At 36.9% G+C, this 26,599-nt stretch overlaps 1 protein-coding gene across 2 annotated transcripts in view; it reads right to left on the bottom strand.

Moving 5' to 3' along the window:
• The window catches only part of MICU1 (mitochondrial calcium uptake 1), a 227,940-nt gene that overhangs the window by 85,819 nt on the left and 115,522 nt on the right, over positions 1-26,599 (bottom strand). For both annotated transcript variants that reach the window (XM_005888689.3, XM_070364852.1), the window contains exons 7-8: positions 5,907-5,989; positions 1,386-1,583 (exon numbers count right to left, since the gene is read on the bottom strand). In XM_005888689.3, coding sequence (XP_005888751.1) covers positions 1,386-1,583; positions 5,907-5,989 — 281 coding nt within the window. The remainder of the gene's footprint in view (positions 1-1,385; positions 1,584-5,906; positions 5,990-26,599) is intronic.

Below are 26,599 nucleotides of genomic sequence, written 5' to 3'. Positions count from 1 at the left end.
CTAAGTTGCTTCTCTCTGCTCAACTTAGTATATAAACATTTAGCCTGAGCCACTTCTTTGGGTCTTCATTTTTTTTACGGGGATTCTCATGTATGTGTAAAAATCTGTATACTTTTCTCTTGTTAATCTGTCTTACATTAATTTAAGACTCAGGCCCAGGTGGAGATCCCAGGAGGATAGAGGTAAAGTTTTGTGCCCCCTGCACTATATATAAAATAAATAAATACTTACCAAGTATTACAGGGGCTACAAGAGACTCTTGAAGGAGGCTGAATCGCGGAGAACCAATACTTTGTTATTTTAAGGTACATTCCTTAAATATTAATTATTCTATTTCCAAAAAAACAGTGTGAAAGCACATTCTAAAGTTAGATCTGATTTTTAGTATGATCTATTCTTCTGCTTCTCTTCTACAGAATGAATATTAAATACTGTTCTGATCAATAATAGGAATTCAGTTAGGATTTTTTAAACTGTCTCAACTGAGGTAAGTGGGTGGAAGAGGTGGGAGTAGTATATTAGAATCTCGGGGGAAAGATGGGAGAGCAGATAGAGAAGTAATATTCAGAGTTTAAAAACAAAGCAGCACTTTTCTCCAATACTTTTTTGTGTTTTTAGTCACAGTATTTAATGTTTCAAAATTTCAAATAACATTAAAAGCAGGGCATATGTTAACCCAAAAAAGGGGGTGGAGAAACACCAGCATAAGGGAATTTTTTCAAATCTGAGGAAATCAGAGACTTCATTTTTTTGTCCTCAAACAAAAATGCATACAAAAGGCATTTAATGCATGTTTTGAACCGAATAGTCTCATTAGCCAACTAATCTAAAAGTACTTAATTCAACAAATATAGGCACAGAAAAAGGTAATAAACTCTTGCAGAGTTGTGTCCAGGAACTGAATACCATGACAGTCTAAACTTTAAGTGCAAAAGTAAATCCTCAAACCCAGCATGACACCTTTGTAACTCTGAGTACATGTATCTTTATTTCTGACCTTTTGTGTTTCCAGCTGTTATTACCTTTGTAAACTTTCATAGAAAGAGCTCCTTATTATCCTCCCTGCTTTCATCCCCTGGTGCCTTTTACACAATAAGCATACATGCTCAGGTTGAGAACTGCTGTGAGTCCTGAATTTCTGTTTCCTCAAGCTGAGCATCCAGAGACAACTAAGATTTTCAATTTAGACTTCTTGGGTTTTCAGTCCTAGAATCATATTATTTCCTACTTGCTGTCAGGCTGCAGATCACTGATAAGGTTCAAACCAATCAGTTCTCATGGTTAGAGGTAGATAAAAAGAACACCTATAGTGCAGGCCCCTCCCAGCCCAGAGGCTCCTCGTGGGTACATGATGGACAGCGTCCTGAAGTGCAAGAAATACCTACCTCCAGCTTCAGAACATCGTGCTGCAGTTTACGCTGAAATTCAAGGAAGTTTTTGATTGTCAGCTTCCCCTTAAGATCAGCTCCAAAAAAGTAGGTTGTGAGGGCTGAACACAAGCCAGACTTGAGGGTGTTACCAGTTGTAGAACGATCTCTGTGACGCATTCCCATGCTGGTTTGGGAGCGAATAATGCTCTGAACCTAATGGAGAAGCAAACCCCAGTCCAGAAAAATATTACAAGGTAGAAAATGTAGAAAAGTAAGGGTAATAACAATCAACTAGTTACTATCTGCCTACACTGTGCTACAATTCTCTCTTTTAATGCTCACAACAATCCTGTGAGATAAGTCCAATGATTATCCTCATTTTACAGATGAGGAATTTGAGGTATGCTGTTAAGTAACTTGCTTGGAGTCAAGTAGCCAGCAAGTAATAGAGCTGGTAACACACATGCCTGACACCTTTATAATTGGGATGCTCTTAAAAATCTCTCTTGAGAAAAAAGTATGCATTTGTTTTAGGCTCAAAACCTCACACACAACACTAAAATAATCATCAACCTCACAGTAATACCTTCCATATCTCAGGAGACTTTTAAAAATTTCACACTTCTACTACTGACTCTCCAGTTGTGATGAGAGGCAGTACAGCTAAAGGCAAATACTTGATATCTAAGAGAGGTAACACATTAACTAGAATGATAATGCGAAATATAAAGTTGGTACGGAGCAATTCTCCAAGAGAAGATAGGGAATTAGTTTAATCTTTGAGAAATTTTAAATGAGATTTTGAGAAAGAATAATTTTGGGGGCTAGCAACCATAACCTAACTATTGATATACAAAATGAGCTTTTTGATGCAAGTCTATGATTGCTAAGCGTTTTTTCCCCCGGCTGGTTCCTGTAGTCTTTTCTACCTCTTTACAAGCTAATAAAAACAACTATTCGGAATAAAATTGTGATACGTAAAGACAGATAAAGTTATATTATAATAGATAAATAATATATATAGCCTTGTGAATAATGAGTTTTAAATTGCTAAATTAGAAAAGTATAATATTTAAAAACTTAAAGATTTATAACAATGGATTTACTTACTTAAATGTCTTTATTTATTACCTATGACCATACAAAAGACTTACTTAACCCAAATGAATAGTCCCTGGCTCTAAAAGGTAACAGTAGTATAATGCAAAGACATGAGATGAGGAATCAGGAAACATGGGGTCTACAAGCACAATTTATATAGGTCATATAACTTCTTTGGGCCTTAGTTTTCTCACTGGAAAAGTTCCTGCTTAGAGGACACTGTCTCTAAGTTTCCTTATAACTATAAGTTAATATCATAAATGCTTCTGACTATGATTTTTTTCTGGGTTCATGTTTTATCAAGTGAATAAGACTGTTTGACGTTTGTTTTTCATGCACATGGAGATTTGAAAGATGGATTTTCAAATTATTTACGTTGAGGATTTTTAGACTTCAAATTGAAATATAGGATAATCAGTGCAGTGCTGCTTATATTTGAAGGCAATACACAATTCATTTTCTCTGCCTAACTGTGAGAACTGAAGAATTTTTTAGTAGCAGTGAATCAACACTGAGTACCCCTGTCAGGACCTGTCATGATTTAAATTTTGCCTGTGCTATAATATTGTAGCTTATATACTTTCTATGGTGGAAACTGTATGTTAGCTTCAAAAATGTGGTGCTGACAGTCTGTGTGAAAATTTCATCCCCTTTCTCTGTCTCACAGCTGACAGGTATTATTTCTCATATTTTAATACTAAAGAAATTTCTGTCATGGCCTGGGTGAATGTAGCCCTGACAGTTATATGAGTTTTTTAAAAAAAATCTTTGGGCTAGGTTAGTTCTATTTTATGATCTGTTATGAAATGGGTTAAGGAAAAGGATCCATGTGGAAGAAAGATCAGAGAAAACTCACACTTTATTTAGAGCAGAGGAATGCTTTTTATTTTATTTTTTATTATTTACTTATTTTGTCTACACTACACAGCATGTGGGATCTTCTCTGACCCCTTAGGACCAGGGATTGAACCCATTCCTCCTGTGGTGGGAGTGCACAGCTCTAACCACTGGACCACGAGGGAAGTCTGAGTAATGCTTTTTAGTAATTTATGTTTATGCATGATGAAAGTGACTTTTGAAAAACGATGAATGAAAGAGTCACATTAGGTATTAGTCTGCCTCATGTCACCTTCACTTGGAAGACACATAATGATGAAATGTGTGTGTCTTCATATTGGGCTGTTTAACTTTTTAAAGTAAGCTCGACAAACATTCTGTCAAGAAAATACCTATTTAGCCAGAAATTAAAGCGAAGTTTGAATGATTGAAAACTTAGTGCATTTTCAACCTAATGAATTATCATATTGCCCAAAAATGTAAAACACAGAAAGATGAAGCTGAGAAACTTCTAATAAGAGCTATTCATCTCTGAGTCACCTTATAATTACTTTTCTTTTTCTAAAGAGTTTTTACATCAAAATTTCTTGTGATCAATATTACAAGTTGCATCAGTTTAACACATCCAGTTATCAGGGGATCATATTAGATGAAATTTATATTCTCTTCTCTGTCAGGTGAACAGAATGGTGAAGTGATTGCTACAAGTCATTCAGCTCAACAGCAATGGCAAAAATATTGGTGAGGATGTGGAGAAAAGGGAACTCTCATGCACTACTGGTGGGAATGTAAACTGGTGTAGCCACTATGGAAAACAGCATGAAAGTTTCTCAAAACAGTAAGACCGGAACTGCCATATTCAGCAACTCCACTTCTGAGTATTTATCCAAGGGAAATCAAATCACTGTGTCCAACAGATATCTTCAGCTCCCCACCAAATTCACTGCATTATTATTTACAATAGCCAGGACATGGAAACCTAAGTGTCCCACTGGCAGATGAAGGATACAGAAAATATCACACACACACACACACACGCACATACACACAAGGGAATGTTATTGAGACATAATAAAAGAAGGGAATTTTGCCATTTGTGACAACATGGATAAACACTAAATAAATAAAGTGCTAAATAAAGTGTCAGACAGAGAAAGGCTAATACTGTATGATTTCACTTATATGTGGAATCCAAAAAATAGCTGAACTCATAGAGAACAGATCACTGGTTGCCAGAAGTGAGGGGTTAAGGGTGGGCAAAAGGAATGAAGGTGGTCTAAAGGTATAAACTTCTAGTTATAAGATAAACAAGGCTTGGGGATGTAAGCATGGAGACGATAGTTAACAAAACAAAACTATATTTGAAAGTTGCTAAGAGAGTAGATCTTAAAAGTTCTCATCACAAGAAAAAAATTATAACTGTGTGCTTATTGTGGTAACATTGCAAAAAAAATATATATATATAGGTCAAATCATTACATCACACACCTAAAACTAATACAATAAGTTAACTATATCTCAATAAAAATAAAATAGTTCGGTATAAAGTAAAATAGTTCTGTATAAAGTAAAATTTAAAATACCAAAATAAGTTCTATTTAAAATCATTTGATGCCACCCAGTAATATCAGTAAAGTGCAGAAATACAGAAAACTGAAGGTATTGGATGGACATAGCTTGCAAATTGAATAAATATCTATAGGTATTTTGAAATATTTGTCTCTGTGTAGTTCTTACTTAAAGATACACTATACCTGATACTTTTTCCTACTTCCTTTTTGCCCCTTTACTCATTTTGACTACAAAAGCACTTTCTTGCACATATATATTTTTTCCTGTTTTGAAAGCACTTCTATTAATCATAATAATGATCCTCTAAGGACAGAATTTTGATGGAAATGTAATCTCTTCCTAGAATTCAGAAGAAACTATATACATTTATGGCCTTCCCTGGTGGCTCTGATGGTAAAAAATCTGCCTGCAATGCAGGAGACCCAAGTTCAATCTCTGGGTCAGGAAGATATCGCCTGGAGAAGGGAATGGCTACCCACTCCAGTATTCTTGCCTGGGGAATCCCATGAAAAGAAGAGCCTGGTGGGCTACAGTCCATGGTGTTGCAAAGAATCAGACACAACTGAGCGACTAAGCACAACACAGCACATACATTTATGGCTAGGACCTGGTACAGTAAAAGGTATGGTATCATTTTTCCTTCCCTCATAGAAATCCTTTCAGAACATACGTCATACATCCTTGTATTCTGGAACTTCCTGGCACAAAGAAGCTATTTAATAAATACTGACTGAATATATGATTGAATAGCCATACTTAGTCTCTCAACATTAGAGTCTAATTCATGTTGGGGAATTAGAGCAACCTTGACCTGAATCATATGCTGAAATAATTCCTTACATTTAGAGTAAAAACAAACAAAAACCCCTCACCTATTGTAAGTGGAGATAATTCTGAAAAATGATACTTTAGGTACTTCAAAAATTGGATAGCATCAGAATGTACTATCAAGGCCAAAGTAACTCCAAGGCACATGAAAATGTGTTAAACATTAATGTATTTAAAGGAAATTTCCAGGAAACTTGCCTGTTCAAATTCTTCCATGTCTACTTCTCCATCTCCATTCAAGTCAAACATCTTGAAGGCAATTTCAAAATTTCTCTGAGGAGCTGTAAGTTAGCAAGGAAGGAATGGCAGGAGGGAAGGAGGAAGGAAAGAGAAAAATATTTAGAAGGTATTGACCAAAAATAAAATCACTGCTTTTTAAGAAAAAAGGATGGTTAAACATTAAAATGTAACTTCAAGTCAAAGAATGCCACCACATTTATCTTGATTAACCTTTTACAACAGTTCTTAAAACCAAGAGAATTTTACCACGGCCAGTAAAGATAGTACTTATCTATCTTCGTGTTTCAACACTCTCTTAAATACTTTACTTTCTTAGAAACCATCTTCTTTTAATTGAATAACATTAATGTTGTTCTGTTATTTAAATACAGTGTTATTTATCTGGGCATGAAAGTCTATTTGGAGTGAGATATACTGCTGCAAAGTAAGAAGCTGAAACTATCTTTGTCTTGCCTTTTTAAAACAAGCTAGCGTTCTACCTTGTTCTTTCTAATCTCTCTGTTGTAAGTACAATCAGGAGTTCAGTGGATATCACTCTGCCAACAGGTTATTACTGACACTTTATCGATACCATTCTCCTCAGTGTCACTACAGCTCTGTGGTAAGGCAGAAAAGCACACGGTCAGCGACCCAGCCCCCTATTTTAATTGTATCAGCTTGATACATAAATTACTGAGTAAAGTATATTTAAATGTTTAAAAATCAAAATGAAAAATGCAAAGCTTCAGAAGACAGTATATTTTTTTCCCTTAAGTGAATGGTGAAAGTGTTTCAAGACTTCTTTAATGTCCCAGATCAATCAAAATACAATTATTATATTTGAACATTAGGATAAAATATAAATTCAACAGCACTCCTCTCCTTCCTTACCATGCTAAATATTCTAGTAAAGAAAACTAGGGACTTGGTGGCGCCCAGGCTCAATCCCTGGTTGGGGAACTAAGATCCCACAAGCTGTGTGGCATGGCCAAAAAAAAAAGAAAACTAAGTCACTTACTTCCTTCGGTGCTTCAAATTTATATAGCTATAGAAAATAAAAGTAAAATTTCCTATATATAAATTTTCAGTTAACATCACTTTTAGTTAAAAAAATTAAAGAAAATACATAGACAAAAAAGTAAACAAGGGCTTAGTATATTATGCATTACTGTACACAGTTCATATTCCTGTCTTGCTCATTAATTTGTCAGTATCCACACTTTCTAAGCTTAAATTCCATTTTCAGCTAGCGAGCCTACCAGGTGGGTAAGCTCCTGGTTTTTAGTTGCCTGGATGAATCGTATGCTTCTCAGTTTCCATCCGCCTGTTTCACTTGATAATGGCTTCCAACAGGTTTGCTTTTCTTAGGCCACCAGTATGATTGCTGAGAAGGATGCAGGGCAGGGGGGTGGGGATTAGATTTTTGTATATTTATTGTCACTTCTTAAATTATTCCCATTTGTCTGGATGCTATCTTTTACTGAAGAGTTACTATGCGCCAAGCACTGAACTGGATAATTTTAAGCTGTTTTCTAATTTTGTACTCTTAATCCTAAAATTATTTCTTTCTTAATTTTTTTTTTTAAACAGAGTAGGATGTTGGGGCTCCAAGCCACTAAATGACTCGCTCAAATCACACAGCTAATAGGCAACAAACAGAACTGGTAAGTGACTGAGGTCAACAATGACTTCAAACCCATAAACTATTCATTATGTTCCACAGCCTCCAATATGAAAATTGTGGTTCTTATAATAATAAACACATACTCTTCATTCTGGTATGCTCTAACTTAGAAACAAAACAACAAAACATGACTCACTGGTTATGTCAGTCTCTGAAATAGCTTAGAGTTTCAAGTTTCATCTAAAGGACATTCCTAATATCAAAGAAACATTGCATGTGCAACGCTCAGTAGTTTAAGCTTAGTTGCAATCGCAGGCATAGGTAACATCAGATTCTGTAATGGGTTTGTCATGTTTTTTAAAAATTCTGAATATAAATTCTGTTCTTCCCTGTTGTCTCACAAGCTTAGCTCACTTCACTCACATACATTATTCACCTAATCCTTGTAGATACTTGAAAGTTTAACAACTGCAGACAATGTGAGGCCACTGAAAGTTTTAAGTAGGGGAATGCCACAATCACACAGGCATTTAAAAAGAACTTCTCTGGCTACAGTATGAAGAATGTACTGGAAAACAAAATTCAGTCTCATAGAACATCATTAAAGCTCCTGAAACTTGAAAATGTGAACTGAGGCAGTGGTCGTGGAGAGAAGAAAACAAATTTGAAATAAGGAGGCAGAAAGTATATAACTTAATGATTAATTAGCTGTGATGAACTGAGAGTAAAAAAGGCTGACAGCATGACTGGCTTAGGCTACCAGGTAGCTTACATATCATTAAAGAGAAAAAGACAATGTAAAAGTTTTGAGGAAAAAATGATTTCAGACAAGATCTGCTGAATTCAAGGAGTCCACAGCATATTCTGATGAAAATGTTCAGGAGATAGCTGGAAATATGGGTCTAAAGCTGGAAATATGGGTCTAAAGCTGGAAATATGGGTCTAAAGCTTAGAAGAGAGAGCTTAAAGCTAGTAGTCACATTAGCATAAACAGATACACACCTACATATGCATGCTCAGTTGTGTCTGATTCTTTGTGATCCTTATGGACTGTAGCCCATCAGGCTCCTTCATCCATGGGATTATCCTGGCAAGAATAATGGAGTGGGTTGCCATGCCCTCCTCCAGGGGATCTTCCCAATCCAAGGATCAAACACACACCTCCTGCATTGCAGGCAGATTCTATACCACTGAGCCACCCGGTTAGCTTCAAAGACCTGAAATGAAGATGTCCAAGAAGAACTGAAGATTGAGGAGAAGTGTACAGAAAGGATAGAAAGTAGTTGGAAGCTAATATTTAAGGTGAAAGTAAAAAGAGAGGAAGCAGTGACAAGTGGTATCACACCACCAAGAGAAATGTGGTTCAAAATGAATACAAATAGGGGAAGATTTGGCCAGAGGCACTCAAAGGGTTGCTATTCATGAATCACAGCAGCATTCTCATTTCCTGTCTTCACTGATTACAGAGAGAACGCAGAGTTTTTAAATTTTTAGGTTTATTATGAGCTTCTATTCCTACTATCTTACAAGTTCTGTGATGGCATACGCACAGGCATTTAAATGACTGAATGAGTTCTTCTGGCAACTCATACTTATATGGTCTCCTACAGCTAAGGTTAAATTCACTTTTACCAAACAAAGAACATCTTGTACTACTTGAGGTTTCTTTATCTTTTTAATCCTGGCTTACTCTCAAACACAGTATTTGCTCTATGTGGAATGACTTTAAGAGTGTTTATTCAGGAATATGCGTTGATACTCTCAGGCTGAGCTCTTGTGCCCTGGTCAGTGATGCAGCACATCAGGACAGCAGCCGTGCACGTTCTGATCTCATTTAGGCCTTAGCAGTCTATCACCCGAGGTCCTTCCAGTAGTTCTCTCAGGTCATTCAATCTTCATTTGCTGATCATATCAAAGCACTCAACACAAGCGAAAAACCAGCTTGCCTTAAGTGAAACGTGCTACACAGGAATAAAGAAAGTGAAAGTGAAGTCGCTCAGTCGTGTCCGACTCTTTGTGACCCCATAGACTGTAGCCTACCAGGCTCCTCCGTCCATGGGATTTTCCAGGCAAGAGTACTGGAGGGGGTGCCGTTGCCTTCTCCAGAGGATCTTCCCTAACCAGGGATTGAACCCAGGTCTCCCGCATTGTAGGCAGACACTTTACTGTCTGAGCCACCAGGGATGATCACACAGGAATAAGCTGCTAGGCAATTTTCTTGTACTCTCTTGTCTCCCTTTGAAAGTAGACTTCAGAGTAACTTTTAAATCTAGCTGCTCTGGAAAGCTAAAAGTATCTTGAGTTTACATTAATTCACAACCTATTGCCATAGAAAGGTAGAGAGAGGGGAATTCTTTTGAATTTCAGGCTACTTCTACAGTGAACAGTGAAGCTTCGCCCCACCCGTCCTTGTGTTAATGGTTCAATCTATTTTCTGCACAGCAATATCTAAAACAATCCTATGTTGGGACTGATTAAAACAATGAGATTCTACACAAAGTTCATCACTCTACATCTTTTACCTATAATTCCGTGATAGTTTTTACTACAAGTAAATGGAGATACATTAGACCTTGTTCTAGTGTAGAATAAAACATTTTTATGTTATTCTATTATTGACAATAATGACAATAGCAATAACAACTCTAGATTTGTTCAAAGCACAGTAGATTTTTCTACACTGTTTTAGTAATAAGTAAAAAACCATGTTTTTCTATGTATGTAAGTCAAATAATCAGATAGCAACAACATTAGGTGTCTCAAGAATTCCATGACTGTTTCACTTACTTTTTTTTTAATAGAAAATGCAAAAGACTTGGGCTCTAATTCTGATTTTTCCAATCTAATGAGTTATTATGCCTTAAATTCTTTTTTGGTAGTACTGATGGGATGAACAAAAAAAACTGAATAGGTTAGATTCTAAACAAGTTTCTTATTTTCTGTTAGCTTGGTTCTCCTACCACAAAATTCCCACCTTTTTATTCCTGTTATAAAATGATGCATAGGACAAATGAGGTAATTAATACACAATATCAGAGAACTCTGAGTGAAGAGAAAAAACTGTATATAGTATGATGAACCTCCATTCAGTGATGAACCTGCCTACTGAATTTGTAAGGATGATCATATAGCCTCTGATTATTTCTGAGGGAGGTCACCGCTTGCAATATCTAACCATTGCTGGCCAGCAATGGCCATATTAATTGAACTTTTTTTCTCATGCAGAATGGGCTTCCCAGGTTGTTCAGTGATAAAGAATTCCCCTGTCAATGCAAGGAGACACAGGGTTTGATCCCTGGGTCAAGAAGATCCCCTGGAGGAGGAAATGGCAACCCACTCCAGTATTCTTGCCTGAGAATCCAATGGACATAGGGGCTTGGCGGGCTACTGTCCATAGAGTTGCTAAGAGGTGGATACGACTGAGCACACACTCACCACCACCTTCTCGTGTAGAGCTCAAATCTAATTCTTTGTAGCTCTTACAAACTGTCCTGATTTAATTTTTGAGAGAAATACAAAATATAACTGCTTCTCACCTTTATGATGTCCCTCTGAATACGTAAGAACATAGCGTCATGTCTCTACTAAAGGTTTCTCAGAACCTCTTTCCAGAACGTCAAGGTTATTTTGTAATAGCCTTCTCTGGGGTACTTTAGGTGACCAAAGGCTCCCATAAATGCAATATTCTAAAATGGTTAATTTTGGAATGACTTATCCTTTCTAATAACAGTAGGACTTCTCTGCAGACTAATAACATTTTTCTTATATGAGGGCATAATGTTTTGCTTTTCCACATTAGGCTAGAGCAAAGGAGTAGAAAAACCTGCAAGATTAGATTTCAAAAAAGTTGCCCTCTCTCAATTCTCCTGAATTCTTCAAGGTATGACGGCTAGGTGCAGTCTGGAAGAATCTTTCTGCCGTTGTTTTTTTTTTTTTTTTAACATAGACTGGAAGCACTGTAGTTGTATTGTAGTATTTCCCTGGGATAATTTAGCTTCCAAAGGACACTACATAAAGTGAAAATATCCTAAGAGTTTTTAAAAAACATACGTAAGCAAGAGCAGATCAATTTCCTTTTCAGTGACATACTTGCTTTCTAAGTCTGCTCTGATGTCTGTTAGTAACTATTTCACAGGCTCTCTTTGATAATCCATTAGCCTTTTCAGCATTTTGTAATATTAGGTTTCATGTTGCGTGCCAGGCCAACACGATAGCTAGCAAACGGACTGCAAATATTTGAAAAACAAAGACTTAAAGAATCATAAAATCTAAGGACAAAGTCAAGAAATAGTTATTATTATAAAGCCATACACTTTATATTTTATTTTTATACATAGTTAACTTTGTATAGAGGCATATGTATGTGCGGGGCTTCCCAGGTGGTGCTAGTAGTAAAGAACCCACCTGCCAATGCAGGAGACACAAGAGACACAGGAAGGTTCAACCCCTGGGTTGAGAAGATCCCCTGGAGTAGGAAATAGCAACCCATTCCAGTATTCTTGCCCTGAAAATTTCATGGACAGAGAAACCTGGCAGGTTACAGTCCATGGGGCTGCAAAGAATCAGACATGACTAAGATACTGAGCACTCCATATTTATGTGAAGCAAGGCATGTGTGTGTGGGCGTGCTCAGTCCTGTCCCACTCTGCAACCCCACATACTGTAGCCCACCAGGCTCCCCTGTCCATGGAATTTTCCAGGCAAGAATACTGGAGTGGGTTGCCATTTCCTGCTCCAGGGCATTTTCCCAACCTAGAGATGGAACCCGCGTCTCTTGTGTCTCCTGCGTTGGCAGGGGGATTCTTTACCACTGCTCTACCTGAGAAGCAAGACATAGCATGAACAGTATCAGTGGCTCAAAAACTTAACAGTTACACACTTTCTGCTTCAACTCAGAAGTCCCATAGACAGGCCTGCCCTCATCTTTGTCTTGTAGAATAATCTACTAAAATATCCACTATTAATTGCGCAATCCATCTGAAGTCACTGGAGATGATGAAAATAACTATAATATTTTGTAAAATAACTATAATATTCTGTAATCAAGAAATGATTATTCTTAAAATGCAAGATGTGAAACAGCAAATAAAAAAATCCACATCTACTATAATTGGTTACAGAAGACACTGTACTGTGAAATAAAGTTAAAATCAAGATTTTCTCTGTTGGTTGTATTAGAATTACAATTTAAAACACTGTAATAACTTTTAGACTATACTAACAAATTTTAGTTAATAACCATTTAGTGACTCAACTATGCTCAAACAAGGGTAAGTTAATTGGATTGTTTCCTGAATATGTTTTCTGTAGTTGTGCAGCTGTATGTTCCCATTAAGTTGAAATACAGGGGAATCAAACTATATAATATAAAACAATGAACACTTTACCACTTAAAATATCTAGTTCCTCCCATGATGAGCAATTTGAAATGATAAAATGGTATGACACTTTTATTGGTAACTTCTGGAATTCAATATCAAGAAAATTTCCTTAGTGGAGGAAAAAAAGACAGTAAGGTGATCTGAAACAGCCAAAGTTAATGGTATGTAGATATATCAATCTAGTTCTTCTTCTTAGGTTTGCTCTTTTAACATGGTGGAGCGGGAACCCTCCATGATTGAAATGACAAATGCCAAAGATAAAGAAAAAGAGGCCCCAATTATCCAGGAGGAAAAAAAGTTATAAAGAAAAAAGTATTGAGTTGTATCATAATTCTCCACAACACTTACAGAATACTGCAGAGCAAACTCTATAGAATATTGAGGGAAAGCAATTTTAAGGGTTACATACCAGTCAATTCATCATTTATCTACATTAGCAACAGAAGATAGTCTCAGACATTTAAGGACTTAGAAACTGTATAATCCACAAAACTTTCCTAACAATATTCCATAAAAAACAGTAACAAAATTCATAAACAGGGATTGGTAAACTATGATGTGCTGGCTATTTGTTTGTATATTGTTCATGGCTGCTTACAACTGAGTAGCTGTGACACAGAACTTATGGCCAGCAAGCTTAAAATATTTATCTTGCCCTTTAAGAAAAAGTTTGCCAACCCTTGGTTGAGGAAATTCTTCAGCCAATGACAACAAGAAAAAAAAAAAAATCAATCAAAATAAAGACTGGGAAGATGAGATCAATTAAGAAGTGAGCAGTAAGTTAAGTGAGCAATAAAATCAGTAGAAGAGTTAAGCTTAAATAATGGTTATTAACAATCATAGCATGTGGCATTTATTAAATGTATCAGGCACTTTATATAAATTATTTAATCCTCCCAATTGTTCTGTGACACTGTACTAATATACCCATCCCCTGTTACAAAAGAGGGAGCTAAGGTATTGGGTGTCCAGAATCAAAGAGCCGAGATTCAAATCTAGACATTCTACTAGAGTATGCACCACTCTTAGTCATTATACAAAAGTGGTTATAAAAATAATAAAGTATAAGATAGTCCTTGAAAGAGAAAATATATAAATGTAAAATTATTTTTAAAAAATGACTTAGAATAAAAAATACCAGATTAAAACTGTAAAAACAGTGTGTAGAAAAGAAAGTGAAAGGAAGCTAAATTTCTTGATTTCCAATAGAAGATATCAAAAGAAATAGATGATTCTGTCCTAGATACAAAAAGCCATGTCACCCTTGAACTCCCACAGATACGTACACACATCCTGATCCAGGGATCACACCTGGGTCTCCTGCACTGCAGGCAAATTCTTTAATGTCTGAGCCACCAGGGAAGCCCAGGTAAATCATGTCTTCTCTGAACCCCCATAAATACATATACACATACACATTTAAGTTAATTCAAAGGTTACCACAAATGGGAAAGCTTTTGGGAGAAAAACTCAATGAACAAAGCAAAAGCTTGAAAGAAAAAAATGGAAGAAAGCATAGAAAACAAGATATAAGGTGACAGAAGAACAAATAAATCACAACAAAGTTAAATGAACTAAACTGCTCTATTAGAAGACATAGAGCATGTCAGACTGCATTTGTTATTTATAAGAAATATATTGAAAACAAAATATCACAAAAAGTAGAGAGTAAGAGGAAATACACGAAAACAAAACAGAAAGAAAGCAGAGGTCTTATTATTAATATGAGACAGAAATGAACCAAGAGGAGAAGAAGGATTAAGAACAAACACCATTTCCATATTACTCATAACTACCATCCATAAAGAATATCTATTATATATCTTTATGTACAGGATAATATCACATAAAAATATATTACAAAATATTAGGTATAAATAAGAAATTACAAAAATTACTGTAATATCTAAATCTCTGACGTATTTTACAGAAAACTTAATGAGGTCATGGAGACTTTATATAATACAAACAACAAGTTCAATTTGATAGATATATATTGTCAATGTTAGTGTGTCAGTCGCTCGGTCATGTTCAACTCTTTGTAACCCTATAGACTGTAGCCCACCAGGCTCCTCTGTCCATGGAATTCTCTAGGCAAGAATACTGGAGTAGGTTGCCATTTCTTTTTCCTGGGGATCTTTCCAAAATGGCAACCCACTCCAGAACTCTTGCCTGGAAAATCCCATGAACAGAGGAGCGTGGTAGGCTATAGTCCATGGGGTCGCAAAGAGTTGGACACAACTGAGCGACTTCACTTTCTTCTCTTTTCCAACCCAGGGATTGAACCTGGGTCTCCTGCATTGCAGGTGGATTCTTTAATATCTGAGCCACAGAGTCTGCATGTATTTTTTAAATCTTCAAAGGAAATTTAGAAAGACATTAGATATTAGTCGACATACAAACAGACATACAAACAGAACACACACAAACACAAGTAAAATAAGAAATGGCAAATGCAGAATTTTTACAACTATAATACAATTAAACTATGTCATAGGAATAAAGCCACTGAGCACCAGGCGAAGATGCTGAAAAAGCACTTGACAAAATTTTAAGCTTTCCTAATAAACTTTTTTCACCTGAGAAATAGAGATAGGAGGAACTGATTCAATATGGTAAAGTTTACCTGACAGGAAGATTCACAATATACTTAACTGAAAAATGCCAAAAACATTTATTTTAATATAATAAAGTGGGGACACTCATTATTAGTGACAATATTTTGAAAGTTATAGCCAATGAAATAAAGCACATATGCTAGAAAATAAAAAACAATTATCATTATTTGAAAGGAAAAGGTGGCAAGAAAACAGAAGAACTATACAAAAAAGATCTTCATGACCCAGATAACCATCATAGTGTGAACACTCACATAGAACCAGACAACCTGGAGTGTGAAGTCAACTGGGCCTTAGGAAGCATCACTACGAACAAAGCTAGTGGAGGTGATAGAATTTCAGTTGAGCTATTTCAAATCCTAAAAGATGATGCTGTGAAAGTGCTGCACTCAATACGGCAGCAAATTTGGAAAACTCAGCAGTGGCCACAAGACTGGAAAAGTTCAGTTTCCATTCTAATCCCAAAGACGAGCGATGCCAAAAAATGTTCAAACTATTGCCCAATTGCACTCATCTCACACGCTAGCAACGTAATGCTGAAAACTCCCTAACCCAGGCTTCAACAGTACATGAACCAAGAACTTCCAGATGTTCAAGCTGGATTTAGAAAAGGCAGAGGAACCAGAGATCAAAATGCCAACATCCACTTGATCATCAAAAAAGCAAGAGCATGCCAGGAAAACATCTACTTCTGCTTTATTGATTATGCCAAAGCCTTTTGACTGTGTGGATGACAACAAATTGTGGAAAATTCTTCATGAGATGGGAATACCATAACACCTTATCTGCCTTCTGAGGAATCTGTATGTAGGTCAAGAAGCAACAGATAGAAGAGGACATGGAACAGACTGGTTCCAAATTAGGAAAGGAGTACATCAAGGCTGTATATTGTCACCCTGCTTATTTAACTTATATGCAGAGTACATCATGCAAAATGCTGGGCTGGATGAAGCACAAGGTGGAATCAAGACTGCCAGGAGAAATATCAACAACCTCAGATATGCAGATGACACCACCCTTATGGCAGAAAGTGAAGAGGAACTGAAGAGTCTCTTGATAAAAGTGAAAGAGGAGAGTGAAAAAGTTGGCTTAAAACTCATCATTCAAAAAACGAAGATCATGGCATCTGGTCCCATCACTTCATGGCAAATAGATGGGGAAAGAAAGGAAACAGTGACAGACTTTATTTTTTGGGCTCCAAAATCACTGCAGATGGTGACTGCAGCCATGAAATTAAAAGATGTTTGCTCCTTGGAAGAAAAGCTATGACCAACCTAGACAGCATATTAAAAAGCAGAGACATCATTTTGGCAACAAAGGTCCGTCTAGTCAAAGCTATGGTTTTTCCAGTAGTCATGTATGGATGTGAAAGTTGGACCATTAAGAAAGCTGAGCGCCGAAGAATTGATGCTTTTGAACTATGGTGTTGGAGAAGACTCTTGAGAGTCCCTTGGACTGCAAGGAGATCCAACCAGTCAATCCTAATGAAATCAATCCTGAATACTCGTTGGAAGGAATGATGCTGAAATCGAAGCTCCAATAGTTTGGACACCTGATGTGCAGAACTGACTCATTGGAAACAACCCTGATGCTGGGAAAGATTGAAGGCAGGAGGAGAAGGGGACGACAGAGGATGAGATGGTTGGATAGCATCACCGACTTGATGGATATAAGTTTGAGCAAGCTCAGGGAGTTGGTGATGGATAGGGAAGCCTGGAGTGCTGCATTCCACGGGTCACAAAGTGTTGGACATGACTGACTGACTGAACTGAACTTTTGGTTTCATTTTTGACTCATTGGTTGGTTCACGATTGTGCTGTTTAATTTCCATATATTTGTGAATTCCTCAATTTTCTTCTTGTTATTGATTTCTGATTTCTTACTATTGAGGCCAGAAAGGTTACTTGATATGATTTCAACCTTTTAAAATTTGCTGACACTTGTTTTGTGAACTAACGTATCATCTATTCTGGAGAATGTCCATGTGCATTTGAGATGAATGCATACTGTACTTTTGGATGGAATGTTTGTAAATGTCTGTTAGGCCCATTTGGTTTCAAGAACAGTTCAATGTTTCCCTATCGATTTTCTGTCTGGATGATCTATCCATTATTGAACATTAGATACTGAAGCTCCCTACTATCACTGTACTGTTGATTACTCCCTTCAGATCTGCTTCTATTTGTTTAGTATACTTAGGTACTCCTGCATATTTAAATTGTCATATTCTCTTAATGTATTAAACCCTTTATCATTATAGAGCGACCATCTTTATCTTTTACTACAGATTTTGACTAAGTCTATTTTGTCCAAGTACAGCTATTCCTGCCCTCTTTTGGTTTTCATTTGCATGGAGGATCCTTTTGCATCCCTGCACTTTGAGCCTAGGTATTCCTTTTAGCTGAAGTATTTTGCAGGAAGCATAGAATTGGGTCTTATGCCTTTTTTTTTTTTTCCACCCATTCAGCAACTCTGCACCTTTTCATTAGAGAATTTAATCCATTTATTGGTAAGGATTTACTATTCCTAGCTTGTTGTTTTTTTTCTTTTTGGTTCGTTTTCTCTCCCTCTCGTATTCTTTTGTGAATTTATGACTTTCTGTAGTGAAATACTTTGGTTTCCTTCTTTTTATCTAGTGTGTACCTACTAGAGGTTTTTATTTTGTGGTTACCAATGAGGCTTACTCAAAATATATCGGAGCTATAAAAGTCTATTTTAAGCTGATAATTTTGATTGCATACAAAAATTCTACTCTTTTCTCAACATTTTGTTGATTTCACAATACATGTACACTGTATATTAACAAATTATTGTAGCTATAGCTAATTTGAACACTTTGTCCTTTAACATCTATATTAAAGTGGTTAACATGTCACCATATTGCAATATTATTCTGAATCTATCTATGTAACTTTATTGGTGTTTTGTATATTTTCATACGTTTTATGTTACTAATATCCTTTATCTTGAAAAACTCCTTTCAGCATTTCTTGTAAGGCAGATCTAGTGGTAATGAAGTGCCTCAGCTTTTATTAGGGAAAGTATTTACCTTGCCTTCATTTTTGAAGGACAAATTTTTTAGGTAAAGTATTCTTGCTTGGCAGATTTCCTCTTTCAGCACTTTGAATATATCATTCTGTTCTCTCCTGACCTGCAAGGTTTCTGTTGAGAATTCAGCTGACAGCTTTATTGGGGTTCACTTGTATGAGATTTTTTTCTTCTGCTGCTTTTAAAATTCTGTCTTTGTCTTTGATTGTGGTCAGTTTCATTAAAATGTCTCTTTGAGAAGATCATTTTGGACTGAAATTTGGGGCCCACGATTAGCTTCGTGAACTTGGATGTCCTACTTTCTCCCAAGGTTCAAAAAGGTCCCAGTCATTATTTCTTTAAATAAGCTTTGTACACCTTTCTCTCTGGCAGCCAGCATGCACTCCAGCGGCTTCAGCATCTTGCATTGGTGCATAACTAGCAATGCAAGCTCACTAAGCATCGCAAGCGGTGGGGGTCAGCTGTAAGAGTCTAGGCTGGAGAATTGCATTTGTGTAGCCTCAGAAGCCTGAACTTGCTGCTGGTGTGGGTCCCAGGTGCCAGTGGAGAGGGTGCTGGGGAGAGACCTTGGTGCTGATATCAGTAAGTGCAAATATGCAAATACTTCTGGGATAAAAACCTGTGAAATCTGCAGAAGTCTATGACAGTTGTGCTGGCCATTGGTTTGTTTAGTGGGGAAACGTGCTGGAGTCTTCTACAGAGCATGTGTCTGGCAAGCTGGTCACTCCCACTGCATGGCTTATACTTGTATCCTTGCAATTCTTTCTTATTCCTAGCCATCTCCTCAATGTTTCAGTTTTGCTGGTTTCTGGCAAGGATGAAACTGAAGCAAGTCCTTTGTGTGATTGGGAAGATGCAGTTAAGTGGAGCTGTTTTTCCTTCCTTTTTATGTGGATATTCTCAAATTATTTGTTCTACTGTCTTCAGGAAGTTTCTTACGTTAACTCCAGAGCTCTCCCAGATCTAGTTTTGTTTGTAGATAGTTGACTGCTGATCTTTGTGGAAGGATGGAGGCTGGGGTCTCCTTTTCCATCATCTTTGTGACATCATCAAGTGGGACCCTCATTCCAGTGAATTCACTTCTGGGTGTCCATTTATCTTTAAAGAAATTTCTGAGATTTCACACCAGGTTATATCCCTATTTTCAAAGATTTTATTACTACCACCATGTCCACTGCATGGACTTCACCATTTAGGGAATATAATGGTTTTGTCAGAATTTTCTTGAAAATATTTCTAGAACTATTATAGGAATTTATAGGTCATTTATAATTAGTGTGAATTCATTGAATCTGAGGATTCAAAATTTTTTTGACCTTAAATTTGTTGAGAAAGGAAACTTTGTTTTTTGAAAGGAAGGGTGAAAAGAGAGATATTCCTTTCATGGCTTAGCAAAAAGCTGGCTTCGTAGATCTGAATTAGCTCAATGAAAGAAAGGCTGATGCTACCTGTGGAATGGAACCTCCCTCTTTCTAACAAGACCACTTTGTCAACCAGGATGCTCCTGTTATCACACAGCTCCTGGATGTTCTCTGCCTCTCATCCCAATTATTATAGAGAGTCGGGGTGGGTGGAGGAAGGGAGGCAGCCATCTCTCCTTAGAGCCCTCTCCCTGATGTGCTTCAGCTGTGTATGATCCAACTAAGAACTTTCTTCTGCTAAACAGCATGTGGATGGGGACTGGGTAATTTTGCTGCTTTTCTGCCTGTGAGTTTCCCCACTAGACCTAATCTTAAATTATGTTTAGCTACACAGTACTAGCAATATGTGTGTTAGTGTTCCCTTTGCACAACAAAGGGAAAAAAGTAATTTTTTTTGGACGAAGAAATACATTTTCCCTTGACATTTCACCAAAGACCAATATTTTCCTCTCAATTTGTCTTGGTACAGATCTAAGGGCTTCCATCTGCGGAAAGAACCCAGGGAAGAAAGAAGCCCTATGTACCAACTAATGTTCCACTGCTGGAAAGCCCACGGAGCCAAGCACAAAACAGAAAGATGAGCTGGGTTAGTTTATAAAAGGCCAGGGAAGAGTTCCTGATAAATTCAGCACAAACTTTAAGACAGGTGAGTCTGGCAATGGACCCAATTGGGGTTTTAAATCAGACCCAGTCCAACTCTGGCAGGTTTCTAGACCCAGTTCAGAAAAAGAAATGTGCAAAATCTGGACGCTCATAAAGCAAAACTGCAGAGCCAGGATCCAAGAGGGCCTCACCCACCACCTACAGAAGCAGTGAGCTCAAAGGGCTCAGTAGCTGACAGTCATTACTGTCATCTGTGGCAATTTTCTCTACATTTTCTCTTTTTCTCAGTCTCTTATTTTCTTGAGATCAAGAATTGGAAAGGGAACTTCAGAGACCTGGATTCTCAGCCTCAGGAAAGCAGCTGCTCAGAAACTGTCCCGGAAAGAGACTGCATATATTGCATCGCATCTGGAGACAGACGCTTCTTTATGATATATAGTACCACTCCAAGCCTCCTGTCTGACCCTCTCTTTCTTTTTGAATCTCTCCTCCTCATAAACACCTATAAGTATTAAACATATCCCACTTTTGCCCCTGCATTCATGGTTGCCTATTTATCTCTTTCTATCCAACATGAAATAGTTTTATGAAAATGAATAGATAGTGCTGCCATTATAACACAAAAGGGGCTTCTCTGGTGGCTCAGAAGGTAAAGAATCTGCCTGCAATGCAGGAGACCCAGGTTTGGTACCTGGGTTGGGAAGATACCCTGGAGAAGGCATTGGGTACCCACTCCAGTATTCTTGCGTGGAGAATTCCATGGATAGAGGAGCCTGGAGGGCTACAGTTCATGGGGTTGCAAAGACTCTGATACGACTGAATGCCTAACACTTTCAGTTTTGGTAATATAAACAAGAATCACTATATTATTTCATATACTGAAATGAATCCACTTTTAAACAGCGTTACTGATGGTGCATAGGCCAATCAGTTCAGTCGCTCAGTCCTGTCTGACTCTTTGCGACCCCATGAATTGCAGCACACCAGGCCTCCCTGTCCATCACCAACTCTCAGAGTTCACTCAGACTCACGTCCATCGAGTCAGTGATGCAATCCAGCCATCTCATCCTCTGTTGTCCCCTTCTTCTCCTGCCCCTAATCCCTCCCAGCATCAGAGTCTTTTCCAATGAGTCAACTCTTCGCATGAGGTGGCCAAAGTACTGGAGTTTCAGCTTTAGCATGTTTCCTTCCAAAGAAATCCCAGGGCTGTTCTCCTTCAGAATGGACTGGTTGGATCTCCTTGCAGTCCAAGGGAGTCAAGAGTCTTCTCCAACACCACAGTTCAAAAGCATCAATTCTTCGGCACTCAGCTTTCTTCACAGTCCAACTCTCACATCCATACATGACCACTGGAAAAACCATAGCTTTGACTAGACGGACCTTTGTTGGCAAAGTAATGTCTCTGCTTTTCAATATGCTATCAGGTTGGTCATAACTTTCCTTCCAAGGAGTAAGCGTCTTTTAATTTCATGGCTGGGGTCACCATCTGCAGTGATTTTGGAGCCCCCCAAAAATAAAGTCTGACACTGTTTCCACTGTTTCCCCATCTATTTCCCATGAAGTGATGGGACCGGATGCCATGATCTTCGTTTTCTGAATGTTGAGCTTTAAGCCAACTTTTTCACTCTCCACTTTCACTTTCATCAAGAGGCTTTTTTTTAGTTCCTCTTCACTTTCAGGCTTCAGCAATACGTGAACCGTGAACTTCCAGATATTCAAGCTGGTTTTAGAAAAGGCAGAGGAACCAGAGATCAAATTGCCAACATCTGCTAGATCATGGAAAAAGCAAGAGAGTTCCAGAAAAACATCTATTTCTGCTTTATTGACTATGCCAAAGCCTTTGACTGTGTGGATCACAATAAACTGTGGAAAATTCTGAAAGAGATGGGAATACCAGACCACCTGACCTGCCTCTTGAGAAACCTGTATGCAGGTCAGGAAGCAACAGTTAGAACTGGACATGGAACAACAGACTGGTTCCAAATAGGAAAAGGAGTACGTCAAGGCTGTATATTGTCACCCTGCTTATTTAACTTATATGCAGAGTACATCATGAGAAACGCTGGGCTGGAATAAGATTGCTGGGAGAAATATCAATAACCTCAGATATGCACCCTGCCATAAGACAACACCCTTATGGCAGAAAGTGAAGAGGAACTCAAAAGCCTCTTGATGAAAGTGAAAGTGGAGGCCAATCAGATTAGCCCAAAGGAAAACACTATTTACAGTCTGCCTAAACTACCAAGATATAATTTACTCTGATTTCAGATAAAGATCTTTACTACTTCTGCTGTTTTTCTAGGAATTAAAAATAAATTTCTTGAAGTTTTAGGAATAAGTAGAAGACAATATATGGTTTATGCTGCTAATATGCAGTAGGTGAACCCAAACAGATTTCTTTTTAAAATTTAGGCAACTTAAGTTTTGTTCTGAAGGTTGTGATAGAACCCTCTATTTTGGAAAATAGATTTTCCTTTATTCAAACAGCCATACTTCTATATACAGAGTATGATATCTTATAATTTTTATTCTTATTTAGGTACATCCTATATCATACACACAAAGGATGTATATAAATATCTATAGATATATACCCTAAAATGAATGTGACATATAATATCACATGTGTATCTGTATATATACATATCTCCTGATCAATTCCAATATAGACGCTTTATAAAATATGTTTCTCCCTGGTTACAATTAAATGTAAACATATAAAAGATACACCTTCTGGTTACAATTCATTTTCTTTTCGAATTAGCAGAGATAATTGCTTTAAAATTGTAAATTGTAGGTTTCATTTGATTCTTAGCAAATTTATACACTTACTTCTGTTAAAACTCTCATTTTTGCATATCAAACTTCTTGTCAGACAGTGAAGTCAAGAAGTCTTCTAGCATTAAGATTTTTTTTATTCAACTCCTTTTTTATGACTTAGAATTTTCATCTAAAAAAAATCTTATTTAAAAGCATATAGCCTTTCTGATTGGATAGGGAAAGGGATGAGGAAACTCTGAACCTTGCATACCTTCCCTCCTCACCAAGAAATCCATAAATGGACTCTGCAGACCTCCTAATGTTTTTGTGGACTGTGATTTTTAAGTAGAGAGTAGTATATATTTAAACTTTAAAATTAGCTGTTGTTTATTTGAAATTAAAATTCAATTTGTATTCTGTACACTTACTTGCTAAATTTGGCAACCCTCTTACAAACTATTATCTTAGTGAAAAGAGCTCTCAGTTCCATAATAGAGAGGATTTTCCCAAGCAGTATTCGTAAATACGTTGAACACATGACAACTTCTCTAATTTCAGTTCTCCAACTAACACAGTGAGTATAATAATTAAGGCCCTAACTACCTCACTTCAGTTATTCTAAGAAAGAATTAGGCTTTAGGGAATTCCCCGGCAGTCCAGTGATTAATTAGGACTTTGCGCTCCCACTGCCAAGGATTTAGGTTCTATCCTCGGCTGGGAAACTAACACCCCACAAGCTGCATCACATAGCCAAAAAAAAAGTAATACACTCTAGCCAAAAGGTTCAATATGCAGTTTTCACTGATGTTAGTTTTTAAAAATTCTATTAAAAAGTGCTAACTACTAACTGCATATCAAGGGTCATTTATAAAATGCTTATTAAACATTCAAAGCTCTGTTTTCTTCAAGTTGTACTGTAGTTTGAATGGAAATAATTTAATATTTTAAATAGAAAAAAAAAGAAGACAGGTGACTCCATCTGTGAGAATAATGGTGTTAGGATAAAACTGCTTTGAATATTTTTACCTCTGGTTGGTGAAACAAGTTGAATTATGCACTATTTGCAACAAGTCCCAACATATGATTTATTATTGTTATTCAAAGTATATGAAACAATTTCTTCTCATTACCATCAAACAGTTATATATTACTTTACATTAAGACTATAGTTGAAAAGAAACTATTGAAGGAAATATTAACAGTGACTTCTTCTCTGGAGAAAATAATTATGGTTTAACTTAACTGCTTTATAAGGCGAGACTTTGCATCATTGTTTTTCTTAATGTGAGGCATTTAATACTCTCTTTATCTTAAAGATTCATATTTCCTTAGCTTACCAGCAACTCTGTGACAAATGACACAGAAAGACTGTAGCTAATTATATAATTGTCTAGGAGCTTCACGGATTTAATGTATCTAATTTGGTCCTAAATAACAGATTAGATATCCAACGTATTTGACCCATGGAGGAATTCCAGGTACATAAATACATTTAACTGTACTCTAATTCTCTACATTTTTTCACTAAAAGAATCTAACATCTTTTCTTTTTTTACTTCTGTACACTAAAGTGCCAGTAAAATAAACTTTGGAATTCTATAGTCCCAGTCAACCTAGACATGTGAAAGACAAGCTTTCAATATAAAACTTAATTAATTTTAAGAGATGTTTTCAAAAAGGAAAAATTTTAGAATCATTAGAGAAGATTAATAAATTATGCCTATCATCCCAAACATCCTTAACTGTTATTTATTAGCAATAATTAGAGTAGCTATACTTTTTTCCAGGGCTTCCCAGGTGGCGCTAATGGCCCTAATAGCTATCCTTTTTCCCACGGAGTCTAAAAGAAAAAGTAAAACGGCTAAAAGAAGAAAAAGGGAGAAAGGAAAAAAAGCATAGCGAATTCTGCTGCTGCTACTAAGTCCCCTCAGTTGTGACCGACTCTGTGCGACCCCATAGACGGCAGCCCACCAGGCTCCCCCGTCCCTGGGATTCTCCAGGCAAGAACACTGGGGTGGGTTGAATTCTAGTGCCCACTAATATCTGTGTTTTCCTTGAAAGGGATGGTGGTGGCGAGGGCACATAGGACCTTGTAGGCCACTGTAAAGACTTTGGCTTTTACTTTGAGATTAAAATCTGAGAGAGACTGGAAGCCTCTGGGGAATTTAAAGCAGAGGAATGATGTGATTTTATGGTGGGATTCTGGATTATTTCAAAGTAGGTATGACAGGATTTGCTGACATCAGAAATGAAAATATTCAGACTATTTAAAAAAATACACACACAACTCAAAACACAAACACACACACTCTTCTTTTCCCAAAATGGAATCATGAAGTATGTACGTTCTGACTCATCAGTATATTGTGAGCAGTTTTCTATGCTAATAAATCTCTGCATTACATATACAAAGTGCTGTACTGAATTTCATTGCATAGATTTATTGTAATTTGTTCAGCCATCTGTTTGATATTTGAATTCTTCCCAATTTATTTTCTGACAGTATCATTACACATGTGTCATTTTATTAACCTAAACTTGCAGAAATGTAACTGCTGGGCCAGAGGGTAAGCACTTATGAAAATGTCTGAGAAACACTGCCAAGATTCTAAAAAGGCATGTTAATATTTTATATTTTCACTATCTAGTCAATTAAATTTAAGTGTTATTCCAATAGTTAACTCTGATGCACAAATAGCTTTGGGTACACTATGGATTTGTCTGTCAATGAGAGCAGGAACAACTAATTGCCCCTTCATAAGAGGTAATCAACATTAATCTTTATCCCAGTTTCTTGGATTTCTTTAGACTTTTGAGAGTCATCTTAGTTTAGGAAAGACTTCATTCACCTCATGTAGTTTGGAAGACTAAGCCCAAGTCTAAGCTAGTTTAACTGTAGCATAGATTGGGTGGTAGAGCTGCCCGGTATGCAAGGTACAGCTTCAATGCCTACAGTTTGTACATCTCCTAGACAAACCCATAACCTTTCATTTACAAGTCTATAATCAGCCACAGGACCCCAAGAACATGGGGTAGGAGGAAGGGAGTTACGACGCTCTTTTTAGCAGCACTAATTGGAAAACCCTGGTTTCTACTTTAACAGATTCTGACCACAAGGAAAAAAAAAACACTTAGAAATTTAATGTATATTCTTAAAACTTAAAATTCATATTGCTTTTATGTGAAAATCCTAAAATAATGAAAGAAACTACAAGAG

The sequence above is a fragment of the Bos mutus genome, chromosome 28 (genome assembly GCF_027580195.1).
Source record: "Bos mutus isolate GX-2022 chromosome 28, NWIPB_WYAK_1.1, whole genome shotgun sequence".
Lineage (NCBI taxonomy): Eukaryota > Metazoa > Chordata > Mammalia > Artiodactyla > Bovidae > Bos > Bos mutus.
The sequence above is the reverse complement of the archived record's forward strand: the minus strand, read 5'-3'. Positions and strand labels throughout refer to the sequence as shown.